This window comes from Gekko japonicus, unplaced genomic scaffold (assembly GCF_001447785.1).
Source record: "Gekko japonicus isolate JY-2015 unplaced genomic scaffold, Gekko_japonicus_V1.1 scaffold862, whole genome shotgun sequence".
NCBI classification, from domain to species: Eukaryota; Metazoa; Chordata; class Lepidosauria; order Squamata; family Gekkonidae; genus Gekko; species Gekko japonicus.
The window spans coordinates 164811-179665 of record NW_015173699.1 but is presented as its reverse complement, the minus strand read 5'-3'; the positions used below and the strand labels follow the sequence as shown (position 1 = coordinate 179665).

At 43.0% G+C, this 14855-nt stretch overlaps 1 protein-coding gene across 1 annotated transcript in view; it reads right to left on the bottom strand.

Annotated features, from left to right (window-relative positions):
* SLC38A9 (solute carrier family 38 member 9) overlaps positions 1-14855 on the bottom strand; it is a 55635-nt gene that overhangs the window by 34462 nt on the left and 6318 nt on the right. Inside the window, 7 exon segments of the mRNA XM_015423219.1 lie at positions 1259-1456; positions 4429-4488; positions 9077-9247; positions 11106-11199; positions 11307-11370; positions 11524-11645; positions 12352-12484. Of these exon segments, the coding sequence (XP_015278705.1) occupies positions 1259-1456; positions 4429-4488; positions 9077-9247; positions 11106-11199; positions 11307-11370; positions 11524-11645; positions 12352-12484 (842 nt within the window).

Below are 14855 nucleotides of genomic sequence, written 5' to 3'. Positions count from 1 at the left end.
ACAGGTGGGCTCATAAATGTTTTTAACCGTTTGAAAAATAAATACTTGTATTTTTGATAATATTTAGGTTATACATACGCTCGCAAGCCAAACAGGGTCGGGGTGGCACATTCACACGGGCCTTCAGAACATGGAGGTCTGACCATGGAACGGCCCTAGCCGTAATCTGGTCCACTGTAACCCCTGCCGCGAAGATCAAATCGAGCGCGTGCCCTGTTCTGTGCATTGGGAGAGTCCTAGCGCTGCCATGGACAACACCCGATCCATTGCCTGCGTGGAGGTCGCGTCATCGGCGTGGACACTGAAGTCACCCAAGACTAACAGCATAGGGTGCTCCAGTGCCCATCCTGATACGACCTCCAGCAGGGATGACAGGCTGCTAGCCGGTGCGTTGGGCGGACGGTACACCAGCCAGACAGCCAAACTCTCCCCGGCTTCCCATACAAAGCCGGCACACTCTATGCCCATGAGCCTCGGCAGCAGGAGCGCTCTGAAGGTGTAATCCTCCTGAATGAACAATGCCACTCCTCCCCTCCGCCCCTTAGTCCGGGATTGGTGATGGACTGAGAACCTGGGAGCAGTGTTCCCTCTAAGCTGAGTTAGTGTGAGCTAGCTCACAGTTTTTTAGCCTCCGGCTCACACATTTTTGCCTTAGCGCAGGAAGGATGGCTCCAGAGCAGAGCGGGTAGCTTGAAGCCTGCTACTCATAGTATAGTACACACATCGACAGATAGCTGACTGACTTCTTTTGGTATTATGAAAAGTAAGAGCACAGAGAAACATTGCAGGTGACATGTTGGAGAAATTGATGAAACCAAAACTGTAGGGATCCAAGAAGAAATTTGTTTTTATGATGGACTGTCACACATTTTCCCCCTCTATAGAGTAAGATAATCTCTAAGAATGTTCTTTCTTACCTAAGATGTTGAACTTGGCAAAGAGATTAAAAACCTGCCATTAAGAACCAACAGCATATTACTTATGTCTCTCAGAATTTAGCAAGGCCAGCCCAGAGCTGGCTAGCGGGTAGCTTGAAGCCTGCTACTCATAGTATAGTACACACATCGACAGATAGCTGACCGACTTCTTTTGGTATTATGAAAAGTAAGATCACAGAGAAACATTGCAAGTGACATGTTGGAGAAATTGATGAAACCAAAACTGTAGGAATCCAAGAAGAAATTTGTTTTTATGGTGGACTGCCACACATTTTTTCCCTCTATAGAGTAAGGTAATCTCTAAGAATGTTCTTGCTTACCTAAGATGTTGAACTTGGCAAAGAAAGACGGAGACTTAAAATTCAACAGAGGCAGAAGAACAGCGATCAAGTACAGTGGGACAGTTTTTGACCTGCTCCACCATACTTCAAATGCCTCAAATCCCGAATCTCTGGTAGAAAGAAACATCAGAGTTTTGTTTCCTGGTACTTCATGACCAGGGTCACCTGGACAAATTACTGTAAAACCAAAAAGAAAGCAGAAATTTAGTTCTAGGAACACAAAGGGAAATCAGATGAATACAATCACTACAGTGGAGAGAAATCAGATGAATACAATCACTACAGTGGAGAGGCTGATGCATAGGCGAAAGAAGAAGAGGAGTTTGGATTTAAACCCTGCCCTTCACTCAAAGTCTCAGAGCGGCTTACAAACTCCTTTCCCTTCGCCTCCCCACAACAGACTCCCTGTGAGGTGGGGGGGGGAGGGGGCTGAGAGAGCTCTGAGAGAACTGCTCTTTCAAGGACAGTTCTGACAGAACTATGGCTTGACCAAGGTCATCCAGCCGCTGCAAGTGGAGGAGTGGGGAACCAAACCTGGTTCTCCCAGATTACAGTCCGCGCACTTAACCACTACACCAAACTGGCTCCCTTGTCAATGAGACTCTGGACAGAATCATAGCTTTCACTTATCTCTTAAAGGCTCCAGAGCTAAGGAGCAGGTGCGAGCAAGCTCCTACACACCTCTTTTGTTCATTAAATTGGAAGCCTCCCCGAAAACCACACACACTGTTATTTCCCTTTTAAAAGCATTCAAAACTACTGCTGTCTCAGCCTGAGCCTTAGTCACTGACCTCTGTGGTACGATGTCACCCCTCCCTGCCTTTCTCTATTTAAATCTGGTACAAGCAGCTGTTTGCAGTAAACAGGCATGATTGATTTGCAGAGCATGGCCTAGCTGTGTCTTCCATGGAATGTGCCTTATGCCACTCTTTTCATCCCACGCTGGCCGAGTGCCCACCCAGTTACAATGCCCGGAGATACAAAGCTTCACACAGCGATTGCTTGTGCTTCTGAAAGGTCAATGGCTGTGACTCAGCCACCAGCATTAGTTTTGCCAGTCTGTTTGTTCTCCATTGTCTACATAATAGGAGTATTTTGAAAGACGGGTGATAATTCTTCTGAAAATGCACATGGGACTTTTCCCGGGATTGGGGGAAGCAGTTATACCTTTACGCAAAGCAGTCTGGTGCAAACTTGAATTGAGGACTATACAAATGACATGTAGTGACATCACCTGAAATCATTATAAGTTTCCAGAACCTGCAGATATCATACTCCCACATAAACTGTATCTTTATTCTGAAGTGTGAGACCCATTTAGTTGTACACACAGAATAAAAGCCTAAGAGGTGAAGGGAGGCATGAACAAAATTATGCACAGGTTGGAGAAAGTAGACAGGGAAAATCTTTTCTATTACTACTACTACTACTACTACTACTACTACGATTCCTATCCCGCCCATTTCAGCCTAGGATAAAATTTTGTGATACATAAAACTCAGTTCATCACATTAATAAATAATACAATAATATAAAACAGTATTAAAATCAACAATATTAAAGTGCTAGCATTCCTGATATTACCTAAGATTCTATTGGTCAGTTTTGGTTGTAGAAAAGAGGGAAAGGCCTGGACCAGGCAATAGTCACAAGGACCTATGGCTCAGGGCTTCCACCATGGCAGTCAGTTGTTAGTAATAGCACCACCAGTGGTTGCAGTTGTCATAGCGGTGATAGTGGTGGTGGTAATGGTGGTGGTGGTGGCGGCTCCAAAAGCCTGGCTGAGAGAGAAAAAGCTCCGTTTTGCAGGCCCTGCAGAACTGTAAAAGGTCCCGCAGGGCCCTGATCTCCTCTGGGAGCTCATTCCACCAGAGTAGAGCCTCCACCAAAAAGGCCCTGGCCCTAGCTGTTGCCAATCTGGCCTCCTTAATACTCGGGAGGACCAGTCGGTTCTGGGTCCCTGAACGCAGTACTCTCCGGGGTATATATGGGGAAAGGCAGTCCCTCAAGTATGTCAGACCCTGGCCATAAAGGGCTTTATAGGTAAGAACCAGCACCTTGGCGCGAATCTGGTATCTTATAGGCAGCCAGTGCAACGCCTTTAGCACAGGCTGGCCGCGGCGTTTTGCACCAGCTGTAGCTTCCAGATTTGCACCAAGGGCAGCCCTATGTAGAGGGCATTACAGTAATCCAATCTTGAGGTGACCATCGCATGGATCACTATTGCCAAGTTGCCACGTTCGAGGAAGGGAGCCAACTGACTTATCAGCCGAAGATGGTAAAAGGCTGACTTGGCAGTGGCTGCAACCTGGGCCTCCATTGTTAAGAAGGCATCCAGGAGCACCCCCAAACTCCTAACCTCTGGCGCTGGCGCCAATGGTGCCCCATCGAAGGTCAGGAGCAGGAACCCTACCCCCGGACCGCCGCGACTCAAGCACAGGAACTCCGTCTTTGTCAGATTCAATTTCATCCGGCTCAGCCTAAGCCAACCAGCCATGGGCTTATAGTGCCTGATCTAGGACTTCCGGTTTGGAGTATTTATACACCTGCTTTTATGACAAGCACTCAAAGCACACCTTCTCCCATTGTGTTAGAACTCACCCAATCAAGTTGATGGGGAATAGATTCCAGAGAGACAAAAAAAATATACTTCTTTACTCAATGAGTAATTAAAATTGTGGAATTCACTGCCTATGGATGCAGTGATGGCTGTTACCACAGAGAGCTTTAAAAGGGAGAAAGACAGATTTATGGAGAATCAATGGGTACTAGCCATTAGGACTTATAGGAACCTGAACTTCTGGGACAGTGAACCGCTAAATACTAGTCATAGGATGCAATATCTGGGGGAGGACTTGGCCTCTATGCCCTGCTTACTGGTCCTCCAGGTCAGGTTTCTGGTGATGTAAAAAAGGATGCATAGGAGGGGACCACTAGTGTGATCCAGTTGTGATCCAGTTGTGTTTCCCGCCACTTTTTGTTCCAACCTTTCCTTCTTTTTTTTTCATTCCAACCTAAACATTCACTAAGCACAAGCTCATTAGTGGAAAAAGCGTGCCCAATTTTTTAAAGTTTTGACCAGGAAGGTTTCTTGACAATTATATCAGAACATTCGGAGGATAAGAAATATAACTTTGTGCTTTCCTTACCTTTATCAGTCCCATTTGTACCGGGAATAATATCTGTAACATTAATATGATGGACATAATCTAAAAAAAGAAGAAGAAAGTAAATATCTTCGGGGTGCTCCATCCTGCAGTTGTCTTCCTCAAATGTAAACTTCTGATGCAAACACAATACAAGCCGACATACAACATGGTGACTACGTCCTCAGTTGCTAGACTGACTTCCCTAGGCCCAACAACCCCCCCCCCCGTATGCAAGTATCAGAGGCAATATTGCCAAACCTTGGGAAGTTATAGCAACATTATACTCAAAAGTGGTAGAGAGCACTAGTGTGGACTAGTAGCTGGTGGCCAGTGCAGAGTTAGCCAGTGAAGGTTCATGGTTGAGCACAGGGTTGCCAACTACAGGTTGGGAAATTCCTGGAGAAAGAGCACGATAGCCTAGGTCTAATGTCCACTGTAATTCTGGAGCTTGGCAACCCTAATGAGCAGGGAACTGAACCACAGTCTCCCCAGGCCTATCCCAGTGCCAACAGCTCTACCACACTGGCTCATCCACCTCACCAGGAAGTCCATGTCAGTGGTTCAGTGGGCCTTTCAAACACTTCTTTCTGATCCTGTCTCTGGCTATGCCTGTTTCAGATCCATTTGTTTGTTGCCACTACATTATCAGATGTATCTCTGCGTCTATTAAGAGGCAAAATCTTTATAGAAAGAGAATGAGTTCTGTGATAGCTCAAGACACTTAGAAAGAAAAACTCAATTGAAGAAAACAAATACTCCAGGGATTGTACAAAGGCAGCAGCCCTCTCTAACTTTCTTTCCTTCTTGCAATGAATTGCATTGCCATCTGCTGGATAAATGGCTTAAAACAAATGTTTGTCTCACTGCTACCACAAAGTAAGGCTACAGTCACACCAGCTGTTTGCCGCGATATAGTAGCGTTACCTTTGTGGATTTAAAGAGCACGATCAGATGACAACATCTGCCTTCCATGCCGCAGTCATCAGCACCCCTTGTAGCCCTACTTTGGAATTGGAGGAATCAGGCACCAGGGGAAGTCCAGTACTAATGGATGCCAGCGCTTCCACTCCGCTTTCCCAGATGCGTGAACTCTCCCACCGCAAAAGGAACCCAGAAGGGAAGTCTGAACCCGCAGATCCGTTTCCGCCACTGTTTTTTTTTTTTTTTGAGTTCTTGCCTATATGCGCATGGGTGCATACATGCATGTACCCGTCTGCATTTAAAACAAAACAACTGGACTGCATGCTCCATGGTTGAGGCGCTGCAGTAATATGAATGCCTGACCACCAGACAAGCATGTAGAGAAACTGCCCCAGGGTGTGCTGTCTGGTGGGTCTACTCTGGTGGGTCTATAATTAGGGGCAAGCGCAGATCACAGCAAGCCTCCAGTGTGACTGCAGCCTAACAGCACAATCCACTTCAGAGCTCTAATTACACCTAACTGGCAGCAGTATCTACCAAAAGCATTTGAGACTTACTTACAAGTAAGTGTGTTTAAGTTTAGGATTCTGATCATTTTAAAACCCATCCCAACTAAACCGGTCTAGGGAGCTTAGAAAACCATTCTAAAATGTCTGCAATGGTACAATAGGTTACCTGTTTAATCAAACTAACAATTAATTCTTTCCAGAATGATGGTTAAATAGAGGACAATAAAAAGAGAAACCAGTGTAATTTTTGCATTGGGTAAATCACTGGAAAATTTTTATATGAAGTTGTGCTTTATGGACTATTTTTACTGAGAATAAAAATAAGCAACTTGCGTTATGTTTTCACAATATTTAAATCACTTCCAAGACACTACCACATTCAAGCGTTCCCCTAGAATTCATGGCTTAGGTCAAGACTAGCATTTCTGCAAGTGCAAAGATATTCACGGAGGGTGCATGATTCCCCCCCCCCCCCGGCAGTAGCCCAGAGGGTGTTTTGAAGGGGAGGGTAGAAATCCTTGCACTCGCAAAAAAGCTAGTCTGTATCCAAGTCACTGTTCCTTAATATATGTTACTACTTTATTTAAAAGACTGTTAATTGAATAAACAGATGCACAGGCTATGACTAAATTGCCTGTTTTATAACAGGTCTTCTACATGGCAAGCTGTTTAGTTATTTGCTTCACCCAAGAATAGTCAGGAAAAGATCAGTTACAAACAAACTCCCATAGTGTACTCCTCTCTTGGTCATAACCCACTACCAATCTCTTAACTGTAGTTAAGAGATCACCTTTGCTATGTCTGTACAAAATCAACATATTTTAATACATGTCCCCCCCCGAATTAATTACAATGCTCTTGAGTAATGCTGATCTAATACATTCATTCCCATGCTTAGTCACTGCTTAAGCAGAGTTTCTGGGGCACAAAGGAACACAGGATATTAGTGGTTTGTGATGTCTGATGAAATCTGAACTGTTCAGGGTTTTATACCATGAGAAAAAGCTTTAAAAGATCCTTTGGCATCCTTTAAAAAGAACCCTGGCTTGCTGAAGGAGACAGTCTTGATGTCAGTATGAATTTTGCTACATTATAGTCAGACACTACTGGCTGTTGACCAGGAGTTCTTTCCCTACGGGAGAAAGTAGTCCGATGATGTCATAGAACACAGACTCTGTTTCTCAAACTGACACAGGGATAACTAAGAGTTATATGCCCTTTGATTATTTTGCCATAGAGTGGGGTCAAGATCTTCTCATTTCTTAAGATGTGTTTGCTTCCAAGTGTACTGAACAAATGTCACATTTTAAAAAATCCTTTGTTGGAGAATTTAATACCATCTTTGGAGTGCCAAACAGACAATGGTGTCCTCCCCCCCCCCCAGTGCTTCAGAATATGCAGTGATTTTATCTTCATTAATTCACACAGTTCAAGAAAAGTCTGTTGGCAAATTGTATTCAATTAAGTTAGCTGAGATTTTCACCACTTTGCCACACTTGCATCATATATATGCAAGCCTATAGAGCTTTTTTATATTTAGACGAGTGCTTAAGCACACAACAGACGCGGTTTAGACATTAGTAGCTTTTGATCATTGGACAGGAGGCTTATTTTCTGCTAAGACTAGGTTCTATTTTTTGCAAAATCCTCCTGCAATGAAACAAGCACCTCATGATGGTCTTGCAAAGGTACACAGTGGCAACAAGGATACATAAAAAGATGCTGCAAAGGTAACTGATAGGGCTTGTTAAGCAGGAAGGAATTTAAAAAACAAACAAACTGCTGGCTCCCTGATCAGTGTGTGAATTCCAAACATAAGCCCCAGATAGGGTTGCCAGGTGGGACCTGGTGGGGGGTGGGAGGGTAGGGTCGCCAGATCCAAGTTGGGAAACTCCAAGAGATTTGGGGAGGACAGGAACCTCAGTGGGGTACAACACCATAGAGTCCCCCTTCCAAATAATCCATTTTCTTTGGGAGAACTGATCTCTGTGGTCTGGAGATGAGCTGTAATTCCAGGGGATCCCCAGGACCCACCTGGAGGCTGGCATCCCTAGCCCCAGATTCACTCTGTTAACAGCAGCACTGTCCTCCAAAATAAGGAGCCTTCCTCTGACCCAGAATGTTCTTCCCACAGCAGATACGTCCCCTGTATCAGTGGAAGGATCTTTTCAATACAGGACTACATCACTATTAGTCGTATGGACCCACAGGATCCATTCCATAGTCCCCATGGTTCATCATGGAGCCAATGAAAGACTGGAATATTTTGGATTCTGATATGTCGTGTCACCAGATAAAGAACAGAGAGGACAAAGACATAATTAGCAGCAAAAAGCTATAAAAACCTAACAGTATTTTATGTTTCAGGATCACAGCCTTCTAAATATATGCACTCAAAATGCGTCATCAAAAAGCTTGTTGGTCATAAAGAATATATCGGTAGATTGTACGATTAGCTTTCATGAGTTGTATTACATGAGTATATGTAGATACACAGGTGATGTGATGTTGATTATAAATTCAATTTTTAAAAAAAATTGTTGGTCTGCAGTAGAGGAGGCTAGATTAAAGTCCAGTAGCAGCTTAGAGACCAACAAGATTTTCAGGGTAGAAGCTTTTGAGAGTCATTTTGTGGGACCTGTGACTCTTGAAAGATTATGCCTCCAAAATCTTGTTGGTCTATCAAAGTGCTACTGTATTTTATGTAACAGCACAGCCACGCTGCAGTGCAAATGGCGATGCTGGTGTAGACGGAAAATATGGGAAGCCAAAATGAACATGCAGCTGACTTACAAGGCCTGAGATGCTGTTTGTCCCTTATAATGAAGCAAGGTAACGTTCTTTTAGAACGTTACTTCAGCATACATATTAAAATGCAGAAATATTAGAATGCATGTTGAAAAAAAGAAGTGTTACAAGGCAAATCCAGGTACTTCAGCTGTTCTGGTTGCTGCTGGCACTTAGGAGTTTGCAAATTTTCCAGCCCTGCGACAGCTGGCACCTAAACACAGGATTCTCCCCACCTGCAAATAATGCTGGTGCTTAAGAGTTCAAAGCATTTTTCAAGCTCTGGAAACAGCTACTTACTCATTCAAACACATACATAACTAGAATCAAATGTAGTCATCAATTTTATTACAGACTTTTATATAGCATTTTGTCAAGTATGGAAGCCAAGGCTCCGTTATCAAGCAATTATTTTACAAAATTACACTTACTGTAAATAAACTTTCCTGTGTTGAAAAGGAAATTGGACATGAGCACCCAGTAAACCACCATGGCTCCAATAAGAGACACTAATGAAAATAAAAGACTGGACCACTGACCAAAGGATCCAAAATAATACTGGCAAACATCTGGGAATTCCCAGGCTGAAGCATCTGTTGAAGCTGAAACAATAATAGTTGAACGGCATCCATCAAGCATAAAGTTAATACCCAATTATATTAATCTCATCCTATGCTAATTTCAATAGGTAATATGTTTTCTCAATAGGCATAACTCAAGATAGCTATGCATGATTAACAATATTCTAATAATGCACAAGAGATAATTAAAAATATCTTCGTAAGGCAGTTGGCACAAATTAAAGCAGCAAACACTTCATAGATGTGCAAGCAATCAAAGTTGAAAACCCTGAGTGTATGGCAAACACCTTGAAACAAATAATTAAATTTAAGTCAGTTCAGTCCTTTCTTCTCTCGTGTGATTAGATCAGTTTAAATAGTTCATTAAATTGATGCCTGTCTACTTTGTACTAATGATTACTTTAAATGATCGACACCCAATGACAAAATAAAAAATACCCAATACACAATATAGAAGAGAAGAAGAAGAGAAGAGATTGGATTTATACCCCGCCCTTCACTACCCAAAGGTGTCTCAGAGCGGCTTACAAACTCCTTTCCCCTCCCCTCCCCACAACCGACACCCTGTGAGGTAGCTGGGGCTGAGAGAACTCTTGACAGAAACTGCTCTTTTTCAAGAACAGCTGTGCCAGAGTTATGGCTTGCCCAAGGTCATCCAGCCAGGTGCAAGTGGAGGAGTGGGGAATCAACTACCATCTGTAGTTAAAGGAAAGCTTGTAGATACTGAAAAATGTCTTCGCTTTTATCTTAAAATCTAGGAGAAACTAACACTGATAGAAATCCACAACCCTGGTGCCTTAACAGAAAAGGCCCAGCCATGAGTAACACTAAAGTGCACTTCACACATAGATGGCACACAGAGTGGAGAGTATAGCATATATTGTGGGTTCTGAAGAGGGGTTGCCCGGAACAGTTCCTGAGAACCACACAGCATAGTCAAATAATTATAGCCCATATACAAACTCAAAATTAAAATATACAATAAACGCTCCCAAATAACACCTTTCCTAAAAACGGCAGCCGCCTACACCCCATTAAAAGCCGTTAAATAAAATAGCCTTGCAGCATCTCATGAAGACTGCTACAGACACTGTTCCAATTAAAAAACTAAGATTTTAATTTCAGCAGTTAAAACTCGGGAAGTTGGGGCAGTAAAGATGAAGAACCTTAGATAACCATGGAATAGTTTTAGTTATGGTTAATTCACCATATAAAATTCAAATCAGCTTTCATAAAAACATGACAGCGAGAGGGAGAGAGATTATTTAAAAAATTGATACTGATAAGTTTGTCTCTATTTTGAAGAGTTAATTGTGATCAGGATACTAGTTTTCTACTGTCACAGACAAAAATGATTTATTTCACGTGGTTGTTTCTTTCCATCTTACGTCCTGTGGGGCTTCAAGAACCACGCAAGACAGAGAAGGCAATCTGTCCTTATGCAAAGAAGATGCAGAGATCCATTACTTAAACCCAAAGCATGAGCACATGAAGCTGCCTTATACTGAATCAGACCACTGGCTCCATCAAAGTCAGTATTGCCTACTCACACTGGCAGCAGGTGTCCAGAGACTACAACCTTTCACATCACCTACTGCCTGATTCTTTTAACTGGAGATGCTGGGAACTCAACCTGGGACCTTCTGCCTGCCAAACAGGTGCTCTACCACTGAGCCACAGCCCCTCACAGCAGGGTCACTGGCAGGTCTCTGGGTCCCTACTCTTAGTTCACATGGGAGTGACAGTGAAGCCCAACAGGTCTATGACCAGTATGCCTCTTGGACAGCGCACTTTTGAACATGCCCTATAATCCTTTACAATGCATGGGGATTCCTTGAAGAACCATCAACATGGATATAGTGCTGAAACGCATACTTACATATTGTTGTCCTTGATTTCAGAACTCTGTAGCAGCAGTAAAGGGTCAAGAGGCCCATAAATAAAATAATAACAATTCCAGCGGTAAATCCTGCCTGTTTTTTTAAAAAAGGAAGAACATTACTCAGCACATTAGCAAAACCAAACTACTTCTTCATTATGGTGCAATTATTTTTTAAATAAAATAAGCAAGTTACCTTACCTGTTTTATTCCCCACGGAATACTTAATATAGATGTACCCATCATTGTGTTCCAGATCATGAAACTGGTAAGACACAGGGAAATATCATTAAGAAAACTGCATGAATTGCTGCCACTGCTTTTTCTTTTTACATCAAGCATTGTGAACTTACAAACAGGGCCAGTTTGCAAAATAATTTACATCATAACCACTGTGCATGCAAAACTATTCACATACATCGTTACCATACTTGAGTTTTTGCCATAACCGTCAGCACAGCTGTCTATTTTAAAAGCAGTTCCTGAGGGACTGTACACATAAATTTCTTCAGGATAAGGAACCACATGATCGGGAGCCACCTAAACAAAAGAGAACCCACAAAGGATCAGCTATAAGTCTTTAAGTCTTCCAACATTGTGCTTGTTTTCTGGTCTTTCACTTGGAAGACCTTCATAACTCTGTGTGCGGGAGTCGGGACGTTTAGTCACAGAAGTGATGGCACAAAGTTCAGAGGCATCCTCTCCTTTAGTTCTACTATGTGTATTCAAAGGCCAGGTATCAATCACCTTTCAGGGCTTACTGCATCAGATTAAACCCTACTCTACTGTCGCCACTTCTCTCCACTCACCTCAGCAACCTTTCCTTCCATTTTCCATCACCTGTAAATTGATACAGATGGAGTAGCACTCATCACTCTATTCAGAGTTAGTCAGAAGACAGCTGCTGCTGAGTGAGTGAAGGAGAGTTTGCTTTATACCCTGCCCTTCACTACCTGAAGGAGTCTTGGAGCGGCTTACAATCACCTTCCCTTCCTCTCCCCACAACAGACATCCTGTGAGGTAGGTGAGGCTGAGTAAGAGAGCTCCCAAAGGTCACCTAGCTTGCTTCATGAGGAGGCATGGGGAATCAACCCCAGTTCTCCAGATTAGAGTCCTGCCACTCTTAACCACTACCAAACTGGCTCTCAACTATAAGACATCATAGGTTTTGAGCACTTTTTACCGGCAGGGGGTCTGAACCTTCATGCTGAGGAAGCTTTACATTAGCCCATATTTTTCTTCTTACCAAGGCTCTATCTGAAGGTGAAGAGAGCCTGCTATAGTAGTGAATCCGTTTATTCATTGCTGAAGCTTCATCAGAAACTCTCTGCGTGTCGTCATTCATACTAACAATATTTGTGGGTTCTACATGGAATGGCCTGCAAGAGAAGCAGAAATAGACTAATGCATGTTCATAGGCTAACAGATGCATCAATAATTGATCCATTTTAGGGGGGAAACAGTTGTCCGTCAATATTGCAAGTGATGAAACCCCTGCATATCTGAGTTTTTCACTTTTAGAAACAAACATGATGCCAGGCCTCATGACTGTAGGAACAATATATAGGAAAAGTTCACTTAGATGCTAGAAATTAGACTGTTCAAGACTTCTGATGGTGGCTGAGTCAACTGAAACTCATTCTTCCAGTTCCTCAGCAAAGTTTTCGAACCCATCCAAACATACAGCTTGGGTTCAGATATAACAGCAGAACACACTTTGCTGCTATATGAAAGAGCCTTTAAGCAGCTGCAAGCATATAGTGTTGCCACGTACATAAGCCCTGTTCCACTCCCTACACTCATGGAAAAATAACACAACTTCTGCTGTTGCATTCAAAGATCAAGCCTCTATAAAACCTTGCTCTCAATGAGGAAAGGGAATTATGCAAAAATGGGCTTGACATCATTTTATAGCTCCTTTAAGGACAGGCTTGAATCCAAACACACTCAATAATTTAAAAAAAAGGATTGCCACCTTTCCCCTGAGCAGAAGATCTGTACCTTTAACAGTTGCATGATAAAAAAATTAAGTAGCTGCAGTCTTATCTAGCATGGGCAGGCAATGATGGAAAAGTCTATGCAAGGTAGATTTTATTTTTTTAAAAACCCGAAACACATTGCTGCCAGCCCTCATGGCTGCAGGAAACTGTCAGCTAGAACAGCCTTCCGTTAATGGCACAGGAAAAAAGTATAACTCTAAGTCTCTGCACAAAACACACTACAGTTTCTCAGTAAAAAAGATATGTTCTTCATTACAACATTAGGTTTCAGAACTAACAGTCCTAGGTTAAGCCCCATTTCAAAACTAAGTCCCACTTCCTACTCACTAAAACCTAGACTGCCACATTTTTTTCTCACCTGCTGAATCTCTTGTCAACCTAGCTGTTACCATTGCTCTCTTATTACATGTTGCTTATTGTGAAGATAACCTGGTTCAGGGTGTTCTAATTCCCTTCACTTTGGGCACTGCATCTTCCACCATTATTGTGGGGTTGGTGGTGGCCTGCTACAAACAGAGACCCTTAGCTTCCACTTCAAATAGCATGGGGGGGGGAATGTCTCACCTGGGCCAGGATATCCCCATGCCTTTCAATTTTGGCTCCGGAACTTCCACAATCACCCTGAAGCTGGTGGCCAATTTTGAGTTTCCTAGCTTTATTCCCTGATAGCTCCCATAAATGGCCAGATGGTCAGAAAGGCTGATTTTTTATTACTGTACATTCATGGTAACAGCAAGCTTTGTTTTGTTATGATATTTGGTTTGGATCAGGGTCTTACGAAGGACCCCAATGGAATTTTTGTCTGAGGGCCCATGATGGCTCTTGGGAGCCCTGGCTGGGGCTGCCAAACTGTTCTGCAAAAATCTCCAAAACATCAATTTTAATCAACCTTTTAAAAACATGCATGCACACACATGCACACAGATTATCTAGCATAAATGATACAGCATGCTCCTATGCATGTTTACTCAGAAATGAGTTCCACTGAGTTCAATGTACATGCCTGCAACATTAGGCCGCATTCCTGTGTGCACTACCCTGTGAGTAAGCCCTACTGAACTCAGCAGGATTTACCTCTGAACAGACCTCCTTGGGATCGCTCCCCAAGTCTCACTTGCTCTGTACTGCTCGCTGTGCATAACCAGTAGAGCTGCTATAGTCCACCACAGAGGGGAAAACTGACCACACTGAAGCATATATACTTGAGTCCGTTCTTGATTAGCCAAATGCCCATTACCCACCCACCCAAAAAAACTTTACACAAAAGTGGTCTATAGTTAAACAAACCAAAAGGGATCAGATTTTAACTCACCTAGAGTAACTCTCATTCCAGAAGTGTCAGTAATCATCTTCTCCATAGGCCTATATCATTCTCCTTAGACCCCATTCTGTTATACAGCAAAATTTCCCTCAGGAATACACCACTTTAGGGTTAGGAAGCAATTTTCTCCAGGCCAGGGATCCTGGAGGGTTTTTTGTTTGTTTGTTTTGGGGGTTTTTTTGCCATCTTCTGAGCGTGGAGCAGGTGTCACTGGGGGTGTGGGCAGGAAGTAGTTGTGAATTTCCTGCATTGTGCAGGGGTTTGCACTAGATGACCCTGGTGGTCCCTTCCAACTGTATGATTCTATGATTGTGTACATTGCTCAAAGACTACAAGAACAAGAATCCCCAAATGTAATAACTAGGGGGGTAAACAAACATGTGGACAAGGGTGACCCAATAGATGTTGTATACCTAGACTTTCAGAAAG